The sequence below is a fragment of the Salvia splendens genome, chromosome 18 (assembly GCF_004379255.2).
Source record: "Salvia splendens isolate huo1 chromosome 18, SspV2, whole genome shotgun sequence".
Lineage (NCBI taxonomy): Eukaryota > Viridiplantae > Streptophyta > Magnoliopsida > Lamiales > Lamiaceae > Salvia > Salvia splendens.
Window position 1 is genome coordinate 5935402 of NC_056049.1, and position 20543 is coordinate 5955944.

The 20543-nt window shown below is 37.2% G+C and overlaps 3 protein-coding genes across 3 annotated transcripts; 1 reads left to right on the forward strand and 2 right to left on the reverse strand.

Annotated features, from left to right (window-relative positions):
* The first annotated feature begins 9447 nt into the window (after positions 1-9447).
* LOC121777702 (auxin-induced protein 22D-like) lies at positions 9448-10257 on the forward strand. The gene has a single exon (XM_042175046.1). It carries the CDS (start codon positions 9615-9617, stop codon positions 10119-10121), a length of 507 nt encoding a protein of 168 aa, XP_042030980.1. The 5' UTR covers positions 9448-9614; the 3' UTR covers positions 10122-10257.
* Positions 10258-10316: 59 nt separating this feature from the next.
* Positions 10317-13060, reverse strand: LOC121777701 (protein OSB2, chloroplastic-like). The gene is made up of 5 exons (XM_042175045.1): positions 12615-13060; positions 11324-11462; positions 11161-11245; positions 10976-11082; positions 10317-10623 (listed from the first exon to the last, which is right to left on the reverse strand). Exons 1-5 carry the CDS (start codon positions 12986-12988, stop codon positions 10435-10437), a joined length of 894 nt encoding a protein of 297 aa, XP_042030979.1. The 5' UTR covers positions 12989-13060; the 3' UTR covers positions 10317-10434.
* A 3735-nt stretch (positions 13061-16795) lies between these two features.
* LOC121775834 (V-type proton ATPase subunit F) lies at positions 16796-20529 on the reverse strand. Its single transcript, XM_042172906.1, has 5 exons — positions 20375-20529; positions 20156-20249; positions 19332-19413; positions 18101-18183; positions 16796-17187 (listed from the first exon to the last, which is right to left on the reverse strand). Exons 2-5 carry the CDS (start codon positions 20216-20218, stop codon positions 17023-17025), a joined length of 393 nt encoding a protein of 130 aa, XP_042028840.1. The 5' UTR covers positions 20219-20249; positions 20375-20529; the 3' UTR covers positions 16796-17022.
* Between the last annotated feature and the right edge of the window lie 14 nt (positions 20530-20543).

Genomic DNA, 20543 nt, shown 5'->3' on the forward strand with positions numbered 1-20543 from the left:
TATGGGAGTTTATGTTTTCTGTTTTACATGGTGTTGATGTTCGGTATTTGCTTTTACTGATTTGGATGCTTTTCGCAATTGCTTATTGAATTAAATCTGAGATCGGTTGAATCGGAGTAGAATTGTTGTAGAATCGGTTGAATCGGAGTTAAGTAGACATGGATCTGAACGAGGTTGAGTTGAGATTGGATGGATCTGTTGTGAATCGTGGTTTGGAGTTGTGGATCTGATACGTACTGGTTTGGATCTGCATGGTTATGGCTGTTTTACTGTTGCTTTCGATTTGCTCGACCTGATAGTTTAGATCTGGTAGTTTTTCTGCTTAATCGTAATGTTTGAAGTTCGATCTGGGTTTGCTCTGTTTTTATGTGTTTGATACTAGGTTTTGTCTGTGTTAATGTTAACTTGCTGAAGAAGATGAAGATTGTTGGTGGTTAGAATCAGATCTGTTTGTTTGTTCGCTTTTGAAGCTTTTTCTGTCACCGTAGCTAAATCGGGAAATCGGTCCCACTGCTTTTTCTTACATGTCTGTCTAACTGTTTTGGGAAATATTCAACATGACCTGGTAGTTTGATTGTTGCACCTCTTAGTTAATTTTAATTTCATGAGTCATGCATGTGTACATGCTTTTTCTTGTTCCTAGGTCTGGTAGTTAGTTAAGTGGTTTTAATTCCTTCGAGTCCAGTAGTTTAAAGAAAATCTTAACCCATGAGTTGCGTGGTAGCAGCCGACCCCTTCCAAATCCTCTGAATACTTGCTAACTCCTCCATCTCTGTGGGATCGATCCTTACTTCCATATACTAGCCAATAGTATGATGGGTTAAGGTTTTGAAGCGGTAAAAAATGCACCCAACGATTAATTCAGACAGAATTACGATCTGCTAGACCCTGCAGTTTGGTGAATCCTCTCGACCTGTTTGATTTGAACACACCCTTGACGCACTAATTTACGCACTTCAGTCATATTTATTATTTTCAGGGTTTCTCCCATTCAACCAAATAGCACACATTGGACTTTGTTATTATTTTTTTAACCAAACGCCAAATATCACTATCCATATATTCAAGAAAAAGCCCACTATCTACAAATTCAGGAAAAAGCCCACTATCTACAAACCATGAAAATTAGTTTTCAAGATACCATCCGGCCACTAATAGTATTAATTTAATACTCCTACGTTACGTATTATCATAATGCAAATACCAAATAAACACTACACGATTAGCTGTGTGAAACATTTATGAGCCAAAACCACATGTACAACCTAGAATTAGGTCTAAAGTTGGATTTTGTTTAGTGAGAGATAAGTACATATTTATCAGATTAAATATCTAAAATTAATATTGAGAATATGAAAATAGTTAGGAGTGAAAGGATGGTGTATAAGTTGGGCAAAGGCACATGCTACTGACTGAGTGTGCCGGTTCCCAGTTCCGGGTAGGACCCACTAACCATTTTGCCGACAAGATCCGAACCCGCCTCACATGGACTGTTCATTCTATTTCCTCTCATTTTTTATTTACCCTTCAACCTTTTTTTCTTAATTTAAAATATTGGTTGAATTCTTTTTACGTCCTTTGAAATAATTCATAGTACTTATTTTTTTATGAAAGCTTTTTCTTCTCCTCTTTTATTTGATCCCACATCTTACTTCAACCTACTTTTCTTTTTTTTTTTTACTTTATTAATGACAATTATAGATTCAAACTCGTGACATTCTTAATAAGTCTATTTTTATGGAATAGAAGGATATTAACTATGTTAAGGTAGAGTTCAATTGGTGACTTAATGATTTCTTTCCTATTCTCAGTTAGGTGCTTTTGGAAACATAACTAAAGAACTGTATATTTATTTTTGTAAAATATAACTAAATTTTCATTATTATAAGTAAAATATATTTTAAAACAGTATATATAATTCACTAAGGGGGTGTTCGGCTAAGATTGTATATATCCTATGATTAAATATATAATGTGTGGTTCATGAGATTCAATTCCACAATTCAATTCTATATGGATAATCATGAGATAATTAGTCATAGCTAAAATAATCTCACAACCCAATCATCGATTATATCTTGGTATTATTTTATGAAACCGAACACCACCTAAAATGTAGGAAACAAGGATATGCATGGCTCGGGTTCACAACTAATACAGTAACACAACTTAAGAATGTAAATCAAATAAATTGTCAATAACATTTGATCTAATTCTCGTAATGAAAGTCAAATCCTTTAATTTAATTATTGTTGAGAATTATTAAGGAGTTAGGACGAATGCACAGTAATGTGTCTCTTCATTTATTTATAAAATACAACCTACTAATTTTAGAAAACACTATCCCATTTGGCTCCTTGAAATTTGAATGAGAGGATAGTGCCCGGAGTTTCTGTTCTCACCTACACAAGTTTTGAAATTTGTTTGAAGACATTACATAAAAGATGATCACATGGTTGAGGGAGTGTTTGCCTCTTGCCTTGCTATTTGCTTGTTGTTTGTCTTAGTCTCAATCGTTGATGTTCATGGTGGCTAGTTGCATAGTTTGTTCTAGTTAGCTTATGGTCTCTTTTTTTTAGCTTGTTTTTTTATTGCCTTTTTTCTTATGTTTGTTGTGGGTGGTTTTTTGTTATTTTGTGCTACTTTTTGATGATTTGAGGTTTTTTTTTACTATAAAAAAAGTAACAGAACAAAATTTAAAATTTAAAATATCTTATAGTCCCTTGAGCGAAAATAAATGATCGAATATTACTCGTGTATACTTACGAAAGAAAAAAAAATCTACTGACGACCCAAACAACTTGTCTACTTTGGATAAGTGAAAAGGATTTGACGTGACTTTAAATAGGTCAGCTCCAAAAATATTGGAGGGGCAAGTGAAGTTACCACTAAAATTAAAGTCGACAAGCAATAAAATAAAAAGTGGCTACTGAAAAAAGAGTATCTTTAAACTGAATAATGATAAGATATAGTGTCTCTAAAATTTGCGTAGACATTATATTGATGAAGAAAGAGGGAATATTTATGATTGAAAATAATTGAATCTCCAAGAAATAAAAGGCGTTAGACCATCCACAACGCGTCTCGCGCCGGGCTCGCGTCTCGTCTCGGAGAGACGAGACCCCCGCGAGACGCATTGCAGCGGCCATCTCGTCTCCAGCTCGCGACCGTCTCGTCGCGTAGCTCGTCTCGGAGAGACACGAGACGAGCTGTCTCGCCACGCGCCCGAGACACGTGGCACGTCCCCATGCGTGCGTGACGCCCACTCGCTGGCCCGCGAGTGGGCGTCGTCACTGATGACGCAATAATTCATTTTTTTTTAAAAAAAAAATCGATTTTTAATAAAATTTTTTTTTTCAAACGGTAATATTACCGTTAAATATTTATTTTCATTTTTTAAATTTTTAATTTTTTTACTCTATAAATAATTCTATTCCATACTCATTTCAAACACAAACACACATCTATTCCTCTCAAATCCTCTCTATCACTCCAATTTCCATCTTCAATCAACTCAAACAAATGGATCCTTTTGAGCAAATGCGCCAATTAATGGAACAATCACTCGAAGAAGATCGACGACGAGAGGCGGAGGAAGCCGCACCACCCCCACGACGCTCCCGGAAGTACATCAATCGGAACCGGGAGGAAGCCGCCGCACGGTTAGTACGCGACTACTTCTGCGATAACCCGATTTGGGGAGATACCTATTTCCGTCGCCGTTTCCGCATGCGGAAACCGCTATTTCTCCACATAGCGAATACTTTGGCGGCCAGGGAGGAGTTCTTCCGAGAAGGGTTCGACGCGGTCGGTCGTCCCAGCCACACGACGCTGCAGAAATGTACTGCAGCCATCCGGCAGCTTGCGACTGGACAAACGGCCGACATATTCGACGAATACCTGCACATCGGAGACAGTACTGGGCGCTTGTGCTTGCTCAACTTCTGCAGAGGCGTCCGGGCAGCCTTCAGTGACGAATTTCTCCAGAGGCCAACCACGGAGGATTGTCAGTTCCTCCTCAACCTGCACGAACAAGTGCACAAATTCCCCGGGATGCTTGGCAGTGTCGATTGCATGCACTGGCAATGGAAGAATTGCCCGGTGGCTTGGAGAGGTTCCTACACGAGCGGCCACAAAGGCACCCACCCAACCGTTGTACTCGAGGCCGTTGCCGACTACCGACTTTGGATCTGGCACGCGTACTTCGGGGTCCCTGGCTCGAACAACGACGTAAACGTGCTCCAACAGTCCGACCTCTTTACCAAAGTTTTGGATGGTAAAGCGCCGGCCATCAACTTCGTCGCCAACAACCGACGGTATAAAATGGGGTACTATCTCGCCGACGGCATCTACCCGAAGTGGCCGACCTTCGTGAAGACGTGCGGCAGGCCAGCGAACCCAAAGCAGGCTCTTTTTGCGCAGAAGCAGGAGGCTGCGCGCAAGGATGTGGAGAGGGCGTTCGGGGTTCTCCAAGCGCGCTTCAACATCATCAAAGCCCCGGCTCGTTCGTGGTTCATGGAGAGCATGGTCGACATCATGTATACGTGCATAATCTTGCACAACATGATTGTCCGAGACGAAGGACCCGATGCCGGAAATTGGTTCGACCCCGAATCCCCCGGAAGCTCAACTGCAAGTAGTCCGCCGCGAAGTGGAGCGCATCCATCTATACAAGAACGGTTGGCTATTCGGGCAAGGACACGCGACTCTAGCGCCCACACCCAACTCCAAGAGGATCTAATTGAGCACATTTGGGAAAACTTTGGCGGAGAATATTAAATTATGTCATTTTTATTTTTTTAGAATTTTAATTATGTCTTCGCTTTTTTAATGTTAAGTTGTAATATTGTTTTAATTTTAATAAAGTGTGTTTGTTTAAATTGAATTGGGTTTTAAAAAAATTATAAATTAAATTGAATGAATAGTAATTAAGAGACGGTATAGAGACGGTTAAGAGACGGAGCGTTGCAGCCTCCGTCTCTTAATTAAGAGATGGAGGAAAAAAGGACAGTGGGGCCCTCAAATAGTGCTCAAATAGTAGTTAAGAGACAGTTTAAGAGACGGTATAGAGACAGCGTTGTGGATGGCCTTAGGCTTGTGTTTGTGTTTGTGTTTTGGTGGAAAGTTGCTACTCTGCCTACTAACATTAATAAATCAATGTCCCCTCATTCATACTCACATGTCTTGTTCAACCGACCTAACCTTATTATTGTGTGGTTATATGTTTCAATCTTATTACTATTATCTTTAAGGGTGATGATTTAGAGACATAATGTCTCCAAGACATAATACCCCTATGTCAATTTGACATAAACCAAATTATTGTATAGACTAACATACCCTTATTTCGAATTAAATAATAATTGAATAAATAAATATATATCAATTAATCATAAAAGGAAAGGCAATTCATATCAAATTACTATCTTTTATCTAAATATACATCAATCAAATTATTATCAAAAGTCAACTCATATTATAAATTGACTTTCTACAAATTTGCATTATATAAAAACATTTGACATCTAATAGTCATATAGGAGTACTTAATTTCTTAATACTATCATCCAACGAAATAAAAATATTCATTCGCATTCAATTATTTTATTATTAAATAATCATTAAGGTTCTAGATTGTAAAAAATATACATATAAGTATATATATTTAATTTTTAATTGTTATCATCCAACGAAATAGTAATAGTTAGCATCAAATTATTTATTAGTATTAAAAAATTATTTAAATTATAAGTCATACAAACGGCTACATGTATATATATACTTAATTTCTAAGTGTTATCGTCCAACGAAATAGTAAACGTATTCACATCAAATTATGTTATTATTAGTATTAAATAATTATTTAAATTCTGAATCATAAAAATGACTACATGCATATATATACTTAGTTTTTTAGTGTTATCATCCAACGAAATAGTAATAGTTATTCACGTCCAATTTTTTTTGTTATTAATAATGTTTAAAATTCTAAATTTAAAATACTTTTAGTAAATAGATGTATGTATATATACTTAATTTTTTACTTGTTATAATCTCATGAAAGAAAGGGTTGTGTATAAAAAATGAAAAAATTTAATTGTGAAATATGACTATTAAATTTATATAGCTAAATTATTTTAGCTTTAGAAATTATTACTTAATTAAATTATTTTGACACCATCTGACAATTTAATTCTAGTATACATATTTAAATTGTTGTTCCCTAACATTTTGTCCATTAATAAATTAAAACATGTATAAATTTCAAATCTTAATTTTGATGCTCTAAGAACTCAAGCAATTAAATTGATTTATTAATTTTATACATATAAATTCTAGATTCAATAATGTTTTGTAATGATAAAATTAAGATTGAGTATTAAATCTATTAAGTACATATAAGTTTAGAATTTTAAAAATATAATTGTATAATGTACTATTTAAATAAAGTTTAAATTCATTATTTAAAATTATATTTTAAAATAAAATTCGTGACTTAGCATCATAGGAGTATTTAATACACTTCATACAATTTGAGTATAATTTGCTTAAATCAAGCCATCCATATAAATACACACAACTTTCCTAATCAAGTAATTGTTATATATAAATAAATGTTTTTATATGCATAAGGGTAGTATGGTATATATACAAAACATTTATTTGAATAAAAATATAAAACAAGCTAAAATGACTATTTTAACCTCATTATGTCTTAGACATTATGTCTCCAAAATATTTTCCTATCTTTAATTATATTCTAGATCATATGATAGAAGCTACTGCTGATTAAAATAAGTGGTAATATAAATTATTCGAAGAAAATATTCTTTGTTGTTTTGAGTCGGTTGATATCGAAGATATGGAGTATATATCACTACTAGGAACCATAATAGTCATAAACAAAGTATCAAATAGTGAAAATGAAGATAACTTAGAATATTGAGGAAAAAAATTCCCTACGCTTCCTAGTTAGTTGAAATGTTTTGTTTAGGCAAGACATTTAAGAAATTTAATAGTGCAAGAGATTTAAGAAATTTAATAATAGATCATTATTTTATTGACTTTATTCTTAATTATTTATTTTTCGTAGAAAAAGATATACTATGTCTCATTCACTATAAAGGATACAATTTTATAAATAGAAACATTACTCTTTTTCCTTTTTTTCTTACTTTATTTTCTCTCTACTTAACTCACAAAATAATATTGTACTACAGAAAATCTCATGCCGAATGAGAAATACTCCACTTAGAATAGGACGGATGAATTACTCTTTCAGCCTTTCTCTATAGTTAGACTCACAATTGTGCCCTTTAATACCCAATGGTGCGTTATAATGCTAACTTCTCTTAAATTGCTAACTTCTTAATTTATTAGACCATCCGCAATGGGCGGACGATGGCACGCCCTATGGCGCGCATCGTCCGCGCCATTCATCGTCCGCCCCCACTGTGGGTGTATGGCATAGGCCGCGGACGATAGTCGCGGCCTATGCTTCGGGCGCGACTTAAACCGCGGACGATGGCCATCGTCCGCGCCATCGTCCGCCTCATTGCGGACGCAGCGGACGATGGTCGGGGACGATGGCCATCGTCCGCGACATCGTCCGCCCCATTGTGAAGGCCGCGGACGATGGCACGCAGACGATGGCACGTGGTTTCGTTTTTTTATATAAATCTCGTTTCTCATTCAGTTGTGCATACGAACATATCGACTATCTCTCAACATATTCTCTCTCAACATCCAACGAAAATGAATCCCGGCGAAGACACCAATAGTTCTAGTTCGTCTGATTCCGGTCGTTCGATTGACGAAGCATTAGATGCAGCCGTTGAAGAGGCCATGGCAGCATGCTATTCGCAAATGCAGCGCGAGAAGACGGCGGCTGCAGCGGCGGCTGAGCAAGTCCATCGTCCTATTCGACCTAGGACGTATGTCCGACGCAACCACGAGGAAGCTCACAGGCGTCTGGTTGAAGACTATTTTGCCGATCAACCACGTTGGGGCCCGACTGTTTTCCGTCGCCAGTTTCGAATGTCGAGGTACCTTTTTCTCAGCATTGTTCGTACATTGTCTTCACGTGAAGAATACTTCACGTTTCAGGAGGACGCCATCGGGAAATCCGGCCTTACACCATTGCAAAAGTGCACGACTGCTATTCGTCAGTTGGCATACGGCACCACGGCAGACCTTTTTGACGAGTACCTCCACTGTGGGGAGACTACAGGCTGCGAGTGTCTGAAGTACTTTTGTCGGGGGATAGTAGAGGCCTATGGCGACACATATTTGCGCAAGCCGACTGTCACTGATTGTCAGGGTTTGATGCAGATGCACGAGACGGTGCACGGGTTTCCTGGGATGCTCGGGAGCATCGACTGTATGCACTGGCAGTGGAAGAACTGTCCGAGGGCGTGGAGAGGCCAATTCACAAGTGGATACAAGGGCAGCCACCCGACGATGATACTCGAAGCCGTCGCTGACTATCGGCTTTATTTGCGCAAAAGCAAGAGGCGGCGCGGAAGGATGTAGAGCGGGCATTTGGGGTGCTCCAATCACGGTGGGCAATTGTGAAAGGGCCGGCTCGTTTCTGGTACAAGGAAGTCATCGCCGATGTCATATATGCGTGCATAATCATGCACAATATGATAGTCGAGAGTGAAGGCGGAAGCATCACCGATTGGAATGACGACGACCGTGCATCTAGCTCTGCCGGCACATCGACCGAGACACCCGATAGAGGGTTACCGTTAGGTTTCGATGAGGTTTTATCTAGGCAGGCCTCAATGCGCAACCAACAGGAGCATGCGCAGCTCATGAGCGACATGATTGAAGAAGTATGGGCTCGTAACCGCCGTCGCTGAGTTTGCGTTTTTTATTATTTCGCATTGTAATGTATTAATTTTTATTAAATGAATGAAGTTTTTAAAATTCGTATTTTAAATGTATTTTAGTTTTTTTTAATTCGTATGTATTTTGTAAATATTACAAAATTGATGATGTGGCGCGCCATAGGGCGCCCACTGCAGGTGGAGAAGGATGAGGATAAAAATGCTGACGTGGCGCGCCTTAGGGCGCCCCACTGCTGATGGTCTTAACGCAAGTGTATCAAAAATGTCAACACCATCACATTAAAATGTCAACATAAATTTGTGTTGACATTTTAAATATCATGTCAACAAAGTGTATTAAAATATCAACTAAGTTGATGTTGACATTTTAATATGGTGGCGTTACATTTTTGATACACTGCATTGATGAACTAGCAACATAAAAAAGTTAGCAACGGAGGACACCTTTTAATACCCAAATCTATCATTTAAATTTTTATGTGCGCTTTTTATAACGTAGAAATGCATATATATTAAATAAAGAATAAAAATATAAGTTGGAGATTAAAAAAAAGGAGTTACCAGAAAAGGAAAGGAACCAGAGGGGACCATGAATATAGCTGTCATGAAATTCATGTACATGTAGAATAAGCCCCACAGATACTGTCTCACCCACCTTTCCTATAAAACTTGTTCACATTTCCCACTTATTTCATTCACAATCTTCTCTAACTATCTATTGTTTCAATCTTCAACAATCAAACCATAATCAACCTTAAAAAAATGGAAAGATCTTCAGCAGCTTTGGAGAATGATGATCTGCATCTGAGATTAGGGCTTCCCGGAAGAGACAAATCGGAGCAGCCATCCTCTTCTCAAGTAAAGAGCAAGAAGAGATCTTCATCCGACATGGAGAGCTCTTCCAACAAAGACCAAGCTCGAGTAGTCGGGTGGCCACCGGTGAGATCTTACCAGAGAAACGCAGTGCAGGGGGAATCGGGGATGTATGTGAAGGTGAGCATGGACGGAGCTCCTTATTTGAGGAAGATAGATGTGAAGCTGTACAACAACTACTCGGATCTCGTGAAGGCGTTGGAGAGCATGTTCAAGTGTAGGATGGGTGTTTATTCAGAGAGGGAAGGGTACAAGGGGTCGGAATATAGATCGACTTATGAAGACAAAGATGGGGACTGGATGCTAGCTGGAGATGTTCCATGGGAGATGTTCATCAATTCATGCAAGAGATTGAGGATCATGAAAGGAGATGAAGCTGCAAACGGATGCCTCTAGACATATTTCACATTACAAATCATAGAAATTTAGCTACTTGTATTTTCTCTTTTGCTTCCCAACTATACAATTATATCATGTACAATGATCATACTATAAACAGCAATTCACAGGAAATTCTAATTTCTGCCTCTTTTCTTTATCACATATTTTTAGGAAATGGTGAAAACTGGAGAAGTATTTCATCAAGGCAAATACCATAACACCGATTCTGAATAAAATAGACAAAAGCTTGAACAATACATACCATAGCAGTATTGTACAAAATGAGGGTGGTAGCTGAACTATGTAACATATAGATATTGGTCAATAGCTAAAAGGAGCCGAGACTATCAGCATTCATAAAACTCACATTCATGCTAGAACTTTGCTCATTGAATGATTCCATCTTTGAGTCAAGTACAGAAAGTTGTGATTTAACCCACGGCGGGTTGTACCTGCCTTCCACCCACAATGCTTCACCAGTATCTTTGTGCTTGAAGTCGGGATAGTTAGGGCTTCTCTGTTCAAGATTAAAAGAATCTGAGTAAACTAAACTAGCCTAGATCACAAACGGATAATATGATTGCAGTAACAGATCATTCATTAGTGTTAGATGCATGCTACACTTTGCAGAATACGCTGTTTGTGTATGAAGGTCTATCATTCTGGGAGATATATGTGACATTCATTTCAAGAGTGAGGTGTTACTTCTTGTAGGAAGAAACTTGCTCAAATTAGATTCATTTTTTAGGAGGAAGGTGAATCATACTGGGGGGTTAATGTGTGTTTTTCATACCTAAGTGCAATTTCAGGATTGTATTTAAATAAAATGGTCTCACTCAGCCATTTCAGGCATTATGTAGAAAGTCTACCTTGTTCTTCCTATTATCCCACCATTCCATTGGATTAGCAAAGTAGGCTTGCCAGAGTTCTTCTGTGGTACCAGTAGCATTCGCAGAAAACGTGCTTTGGCTTTTGCCTGCAGATTAATCAAAACCAAAACCAAACTTCAAATTGAATGCAAAGAAATCATAAACCAAGAGTTGTGTGTACTTACCAGGTGTAGCAGAATTAGAATCCCCATTGTACAATGGAACGGGTGATGGGCTCCCCTCAATGAAGTTTAGTTGCTGAACAACTACCTGGAAAAGATAATGGTAAATGCAAATAAGCTTTTCTCGACAATTAAATCTTGGTCTACTTGCAAACAGGCAAGAAACCTTATAGTAAACTTGCTGCTTCCCGTCATCACTTTCAACAGTGTCTGAAACTAGGCGACCAGAAACATGTATTTGTTGACCTTTTTCCACATGCTGAGAAGCAATATGCGCCAACTCATCCCAGAAAGCCAAGCTAATCCTGAGAATTATCAACAAAAATCATAAATTTACATCTTTCGGCAATCATCACAAGAATAAATGTCTAACACAGCAAAAGGCATGAATATTGTCCAAACACATGAAATTACATAGAAATAGTATCAACCAGGAAACCAATTTACCCTTTGCAGATGAAGATAAATGTGTTATAACTAAACTAGGATAAAAAGATATGTTTGGCCATTTTAAAATTGTGGACACATTATTCATCAATGTCCCAACTCCTAATCACCACAAGAGCTCTATTGGGTTTTGCCGTTTCAGTGCAGCTAGAAGAGAGAAATATAAAGCATTCATATTGACGGTCAGACTGAACAAGTGAAGGGAATCAACCTTCAAAATGATCTTTCTATAGGCTAGTTGACTCCTCTAAGGATTTCTGTTTCATGGACTTAGGTCTGTGAGACAGTCATAAAAGTTTTTGTGAAAGAGGTTCATAATTGTGGAAAACTGATCTCCTCTCTCTATTGATTCAATGTGCATGTCAACCTTTAGTAATATTCATAACACCCACACTGAAACTTCTAATGGAAGGTAGGAAGTTTTACTACCCTGCCAAATTACTCATAACAGTCATAAGCAGGTCTACCACAGCAAGCAAGATTTAAACGGAGCCTGTGTAACTGAAGTGGCTGGATATTAATAGCTGGTTAGTGGTTAAAAAGATTCGGATAATCAAGGACACATTCGGATAATCAAGGACACGTAAGTGTATAACTTCTTACTCCCACTACAATGAAGTTTATATCAGTCAAGGGGCTGCTATCGATGTACTATGCAGAAATTCCCAATGATACTGATATCTATGTAATATGCTGAAAGCGCGATGACACACCTATTAGATTCCATTCAAAATTCGCTACAACATCTCCTATCACTTTCAGTTTTCTATAGCTTGATCTACTTCAGAAAACCAAAGACACCATTTCCCATCAGCCTTTGATACACATTTTTTGGCAGAGGCATTCTTCAATATTTATTACCCAACTCTACCAAATGCAGCTATCAAATCCGAACCAATTGAAGGAGGACTCAGTAAACTTATGCATAAATTGCCAATTAAAACAGAAAAATAAAGGAATTCAATACAATGAAGAGCCAGAAAAACGAGTAACAAGAAGTGAAGTTCTACCAAGTGGTGTCGGTTTGCGATTTCTTAACGGCGAGGCGAGTCCAAGCCACAGCTTTTCCGGAAGCAAGGTGTTTGATTTGAACCGGAGCCCCAACGACGCCGATAAGCTGCACGGAATTGCAGAGCTCCTTCTTCCACTGAATCTCCGCCGGGCTAGGATACTGAGGCCCCGGCGCTGCATAACGCTCGTACTCATAGAGCACACTGTTACTGCTGGCGGCGCCGTAATCGTACGAACATTTAATTAGTGGGGCGGGAGCCAATTTTCGCGCGGCGTTGGGGTTTAGGAAGCGAGATGAGAAAGAGGAATTTCGAATTGGGCCCCGGTGGAGAAGAAGAGTGTTATTTAGTATGAGAGTCTGCTTTAACGCCATGGCAACACTATTTTAGGGTTTATGGAGAAATTAGTTTGGGAAGAAAGACTAGTGTGAGTCTTTGGGATTAAACAGTTTATTTATTACCTTATCCATACATGGAAAATAATCAAAGACCAAATTGATGCATACAATCTCTACAGTAAAAAGTAAGGGTATTTGGTTTTTTTTTAGTTATGTTTTTTTTTTCAAATATCATTTTGTTCTTCCTCTAAGGGCATCATTAACCCCGTCCCCATTTCCGGCCCCAAGTCCCCTCCACGTCATCATTCCTCTACAGTTGCGGCCCAGGCCCCAACTGCTGTAACCCTGCAGGTTGCGGCCCGGGCCGCAACTAATAAATGACACTATTCACAACTTCAACCTATTTTATTCGTAAATGCAATACGTTGAACAATTCAAACCGGGAAAATACATTGTTCAGTCGAAAAAAGAAAATTACAAATCCTAGAAAAAAAATACAAATCCTAGAGAAAAAAAATTACAAATCCTAAAAAAAAAATATTAAATCCTAAAAATAAAAATTACACGTCCTAGAAAAAATATTGAAATAATTTAGAGGATAGAAATGGAGAAATTGGTGGAAGAATATTGAAGAAATGAGTATAAATGGACAAAAAAATAAAAAAAAAATACATTTTGGGGGTTTGCGGCCCGTCCCGCACCGTGTAACCCTAGGCCGGGCCGGGCCGCGGGATGCTCACCAGGCCGGGAACGCGGCCCCGGGAGCGGCCTGGGCCGTGACTCGCCTCCGTGTAACGCATGGGACGGGCCGGGACTCGCGATTTGCGGCCCGGCCCCTAGCGTTACCGATGCTCTAAAGGAGTGATCATTTCCATCTTCTACCATAAGCTTGGTTACATTACATGTGCCATCATTCCACCACTTCTCACAGGTTGTCCCTCCATGTCTCTAGAATTGCATCCCTCCTTCCAAAGTAGAAACACATAAAGCAAATACTAAGATAGGAAGAAGCTACATTATCCACTAGTCTTATACGAGTGTGGCCTCTATTGATGAATTGGGATTCATTAGAATGTGTTATGCTACTCTTAGGAGGTTACATGAAAAGGGAGGATAGGACCATGACATATTCAATTAAAAGCATTTGGTATCACAAGCATCACTTCATCACTCGTTTATTGCCCAGTATGTTTAACATGCATTTGAAGAATGTAATTGGTATCCATGCATTATCCTGTAAAAATACTGGGTGTTGAAAGTATTATTTTATTACTCAATTACTATGCAGTATGTTGTTGAATATTTGTGGACTAATTGATTGTTGGACTAATGCATTTAATCAATTGGGTTGATCCAGTTGGGTTTAATGCTGAGGCCCAATTTCCTTTAAGTGGGCAGTCCGTTTCATGCCCGGTCCATTGAGTAACTTACCTCACCGATGGCCGCCATGTATACCGCCTCTCTCGGATCACCAAACATAGCCGTCGGATCCAGGGTTGTGTTTGTGATGAGTGTTAAGTGAGGCGCCGCTTCGTTTTTTCCTCTTATTCCATTCTCTCTCTCTCTCTGCAATGCGATATTCTCTCTTCCTTCTCTCTACTTTCTCTCACTACATCCATGGCGGTTTTCGCCGGTCTTCTCATCCGATCTTTGGTTTCTACCGATGATTCTGTGTTATAGTTGATTCTATCGGTGAAGATTTGGAGTTAGGTTACTTACTCGATTTCCTTGTTGAGTTTGGTCTTGGATCTGACCTAGGGTTTCAAATCTGACTTGGTTGAGTGTTCGGTGTGAGAGATTTTTTGTAGATCGTGGAAGATTCGTGAGATTTGTGACGTTCCGAGACCGTGGTTGTGAACTGGTGGTAGGTGAGGTTGTGGTCTCGGGCGCCTGTGTTCAACGGTTTCTCTAGTTGTGACTGACTGGTTGAAGCGTGTGGGGAGGTTCTTGGCCCAGTGTAGTCGCTGTTGTGACCTGAGCCAACTTCTGTCTCTTCTAACCTTTGAATTGTTTGTTCTGTTATAGATCCTTCGGGATCATTTCTAGTATTACTAATCTATTTACTTAGTGTGTAGGAATTAGTCGGTGGAGCTAGAGGATTCAAGTCTGGTGAAATACTTGATCTCAACTAGGGTTCCGATTGGGGTTTCTGTACTTAGTACCTATTGTAATTCAGTAACTCTCTTTTGTATTGTGGCTTGTTCCTCCAAGTCTAGCCAATTCAGTAAGTAGTGTAATAGCAAAAGAGGTCCTAGTAATAATGTCATGGTGGTCTGATCCCTACACATGCATTTTTTTGTAAAAGCATTTGATATCACAAACATCACTCTATTACTACTCTCTCGCTCCTTTGCTGCAACATATCTCCATAGGGGAGCATTAGGGTCCAAGTGGCCCTTAAGTGTTAAGTTCAAATGTATTTCTAGCCTTAGGATTAACTTGATGGACGATTCGGATGTAAAGGATATATCATACCCCGAGTTACATTATTTAGGAGTTCTGGTTACATTATGGGGGTATAATTGGTACATTTTATTCAGGATTCGGTTTTAAAACGGAAGGACAAGAGTAGATTATAATATTAATTTTATTATGAACTTTTGAATAGGGTCGAAGAGGACAAGAGTAGATTATGAAGACGACTTTGATGATTACTTTGAGGAGATGGATGTAGAGGATGTAGTGGACGGAGGTAGTCGAAAGACGGATGATGTGCTCTATTTTAGGATAACAAGAACATTGTAGCAGGATTTTGTACTCCATTTAGTATTGCAAATGTAATGTATTCTGTGTTGACATTATTCGTGGAACATATTACATTATTTAATAGATTATGTTACATTATTTTTAAATAATGTAGTCGTTACAGCTTTGATGTATGGATTGCTAAATTAAATAAAGTAGTAGTATAACTCAAAAATTAAAATTTTCTACTCTTTCCATTTCCGCAGTTTACGTGTTATTTAATTATAATATGCTATAACAATTTTATAATTATAATATGCTATAACAATTTTATTGTAGAAAGATGTGGTTAAGATTAAGATAATTAATTAAGAAAATTAAATCATGGCAGTCTTGAATTTAGGAAGCATATATAACGTAAATCATGAAAGCAAACTAACTAAATTTCTCATACCAAATCTACCCTTTTTAAATTAAAATAATAATTTTATTAATAAAAGGAGCATGTATCTCGGCCATTAGATTACGAAATTGAATGGATGAGATTTGCATGAACTTTTGACATAATTTATATTATAGATATGAACACTCCCCTATCTCGATATGTAATCTTCCATATGATCTTTCTAATTACTACAAATAAAGTATGTATGTCCATCACATGCATCACATAATCAAAATTAAATAAATAAATAAATAAAGTCAAAATTGCATCTTTCAAACGTCCTATTTAAGTTGCGAGTTCAATATCATTATTCATTGCCATAAAATCACAAACTATTGTCCTAATCACAAAAATTGTACTCCCTTCGTCCCAACTAAGTTGAGTCAGTTCTTTTTTACACTCGTTTTGAAAAAATCATAATAAATAACTAATATATATATATATATATAATAAAATAAAAGCGTGAATAATATATAGAAGAGTATTATCTATATTATTCTCGTTTTTATTTTACTATATATCGACTTAAACTATTTTTTACAATTTTTTCAAGAGTGCAAAAAAGAAGTGACTCAACTCAGTTGCGACAAAGACAATAATAATTACAATACAAACACTATATTTTTTACTACTAAGTTATAAAAAATTCATCACAATAAAACGACATAGAGTAGTTGTTAAAAACTAGTACTAGTCCGCAACAAAAGATACGGTTTTGAATCAAAACAAAAAGGTAACCTTTACTTGCTGTGGTAAGCCAAACAAATCCACCGTGGAATATCACAAACTTATTGCACTCTGCAAGTAATCCAATCGCTGCCTAAGCACGAATTATCTTTGGATTACAAATTGTCAACAGGAATTCGTAGACTAAAATTTTGGCAAATAAACCAAATCGACACAAATATTTGGTAGGTACAATAAATATCTTCAAAGATGTTCAACGCCTGTCAGAGGCAACGGATTCACTGGAGAATAGGTACTTCACTCTTGACAGAACGGAGTCGTGTGCTGGATCATATGGGTGATCCTTAGATGGGATCTCCAAGATGGCTGGGATTGGTTTGTTATAGCTGTCCACTAGAAACCGTATCATATTTGCTACCTGAAATGTTAAAACAATAGATGCAATTAGGGATGTCAATCGGGCCAGCCCACCGGGTTTCGGGCCAACCCTATTCGGGTTGCGGGTCAATCGGGTGCGGGCTAATCGGGTTGTTATTTTTTCGGGTTATAAAAGTTCAGCCCTAACCCTAAAAGCTCGGGTTTCGGGCTAGCCCATCGGGTTAATCGGGTTGCTACCGATAAAATTAACATGCGATCAATCCAATAAATAATGGTGAAAATTAGTTATATTTATAAAATGTAAAATATTTAATTATGATAAATTTGAGATATATGCGTAAACTCAAATATTAACATGATCAAATACTAATATTTGAGATTTATGCAACATAAAACATAAACATCAAGAAATTTTAAAGCATGTTTAGAAATTTAAATATATTTTTTAGTGAATTTGAAGTTTCTAATTCATTTATCTATTATTATATTAATAAAAACTTAATATATAATTTATATATTTAATATATAAAATGGAAAGTTATTTTTTCAGTAATCTGTATTATAAAATAATCAATGAAGTGTCGAATTAGAGTCAAACAAATAGAACAATATAAATTTTATCGGGTTTCCGAGCCAGCCCATCGGGTTTTCGGGTCTGGCCCTAACGGGTTGCGGGTTAATCGGGTGCGGGCTAATCGGGCTGTAATTTTATCGGGCTGGAAATTTTCAGCCCTAACCCTATAAATTTGGCGGGCTATTCGGGTCAGCCCACGGGTTGCAGGCTAAATTGACATCCCTAGATGCAATCAAGTGCAAGCTTTTCAGACAGTTTGTAAATCTCTTCTACAATAAGCAATATCATGATTGGTTCCTCCCTCGGATAAACAAGACTGCACCAACTACCTCTGAATGCATTATTTAGTATTGAGCATGAAAAGAAATGAACGACTTACATATTGACTGATCAAAACTATTGCAATGTCTTCTCTTGCTGTGAAATCTTTGAAGGCGTCTTCAATCTGTTTCACAGTAGTTTCTACAACAAAAGCGATGATCTTCAATAAGAATCGTAAATGGCATCAACAACTTTACAGAAAAGAAATGCAAAGTCAATCTTTCTTAGCATGAACACACTCACAGAACAGACATCATACATGGGTCATTTAAAATCTTCATTATAAGAAGAGAGTTATAACTAATTTATTCTGATCTCAGAAGGAAAGCATTCCCCACTAATCAACCCCGTATATCTATCCATATCACAGGGATTAGCCATGTGAAGATGATTATTATAAAAGATTTTTAATATGATTCCTAACTCAAGCCCATTTCTGGTTTCCATTTACACACTAATTTAAACAAATTTTCCACACAAGAAAGTCCCTCCAAAATCCAAAGCACTAAATATCTTATACAAGTTCCAACAAAAAGAAACTAAGTAAAAGTAAAGTTTTACTATACACCTAAGCTCCAGAATACTGGAATGGTGTACACATTGATACTCAAAAAAGGTCAACATGTATAAAAAAACTATACTTACATAATAAAGAGAAATCTGTAAAATGATCTCGAAAGGCAGAATAAGACCAAATTCAGTCAACAAAAAATGCTTAATTCGTACAGCTTTTTAACAAACACCATTCCATACAGCAATGTAAACGGTATATCAAAATACCAGAAGATATAATTCATCATAAATCATAAATATACTCCCTCCGTCCCAACTAAGTTGAAACATAACTTTTGGGCACGGAGATTAAGAAATTGTATTGAAAAGTATGAGAGAGGAATAAAGTAGGAAAGATAAAGAGAGAGTAAAGTAGGTGATGGAATAAAGTAAGAGTGATCAGATGTTTTGTTTTTTGTCAAAAGGGGAAATGACTCAACTTAGTTGGGACATCCCAAAAAGGAATGCGACTCAACTTAGTTTGGACGGAGGGAGTACTTATCTTCGAGCCGGCACATTACCGAAGATTCAACTCTTTTGTAATTTAACATTATGTAGAGTGTTTTGTACATCATCTTCTTTCCAAAAAATTGAGGTTATATTTACACATTTTGTTGCAATTATACAAACATAAATATGATAGACTAAGAAAGCATGATTTGGCATTGAGTTATTGCAGTCATTACATCCTAATTAAAATAACAAGTAGTATAAGTAAACACAGGCAGTAAACATACTTGAGTCAACTATGAGGTAATTTGTCTTCCTCCTCAAATCAACATTGCCAACTCCAGCCAACAAAAATCCAGTAATTGTGTCCTACATTAATAAGGGTATCATGACATCTGTCAATATATTTGGATAAAAGAAAGAGCAGTAATTATAACAGACTTGGCTACATAAATTCCTCCATCAGGTTTTCTTACATCAGAAATATAGAAAAACAAACAATAAAGGGACAGAACCCCATTAAAACACATAAAGCATTTCATTTAAAAGCATAGGTGACTGCTGCCTAAGTCTAATAACATTAATACCTAAAATTATCTTTTAGGAGTGACATGCAACTATTGTTCTGCTTCAAGCAGGGGCAGAGCCAGCTATTGGCTAGGTGGGCAAATGCGTTATACTACTAATTTCTATATATAGTTCAAGTTATTAACTGAATGCCCCTATTAAATTCTCAATAGTACCCTATATATTTTTGCCCTCTCCAGTATGATTTTCTGGCTACACCCATGGCTTCAAGCATGCATACACTATAGGACCCATTGACAGCATACGCACCAATAAGCTCGAGTCAGTAAATAAAATTCAAAACTAAAGGAGCAGTTTGATGCTATCAACGAATGCAAATTTAACTAACATGAGCAAGTTGAAGCTCTGGTCTTTACCAATTCAGTCAAGTAAGATGGTATGCTAATGGAGATTCTTTTGAAGGTTGGATTCCTTCTCTTATACTTAGAATTTGCTAAACTAAAGCAAGTCGAAATTCATGAAACAATTTCAGATAATTTTAAAAAAAATCGAACAGATCAATAAAATAACAAATAATCGATACCTCGTCGGCGATCATAGCTATGAGCGCCGAACTATTGGTGCGGATCTGAGGTTTGTTCGCCATTACTATTGAATCTCCACAATGAACCAAAAACCTGATTCCAAGCAGCAAAACGGTCAGAAATCAATCAAAACGAGAATTTAATCCGGTTTCTTCAAATGTTTAAACCAGTAATACGAAAATCAGAAATACGAGACCAATCGAATGTTAGGAAAATACCTCCGTGTAGATCGTGAAAGAGAGATTCGATAAGATTTTGAGAACGCAGTTGATCAGCAATAATCGATGTGTATGTGGGAATAAGAAAGTTAAAAAAAAGGAAATATTTTATTTTAGGAGTTACCCCTCAGAAAATATACTATTGCAAATCTGACACTCAAGTCATGAC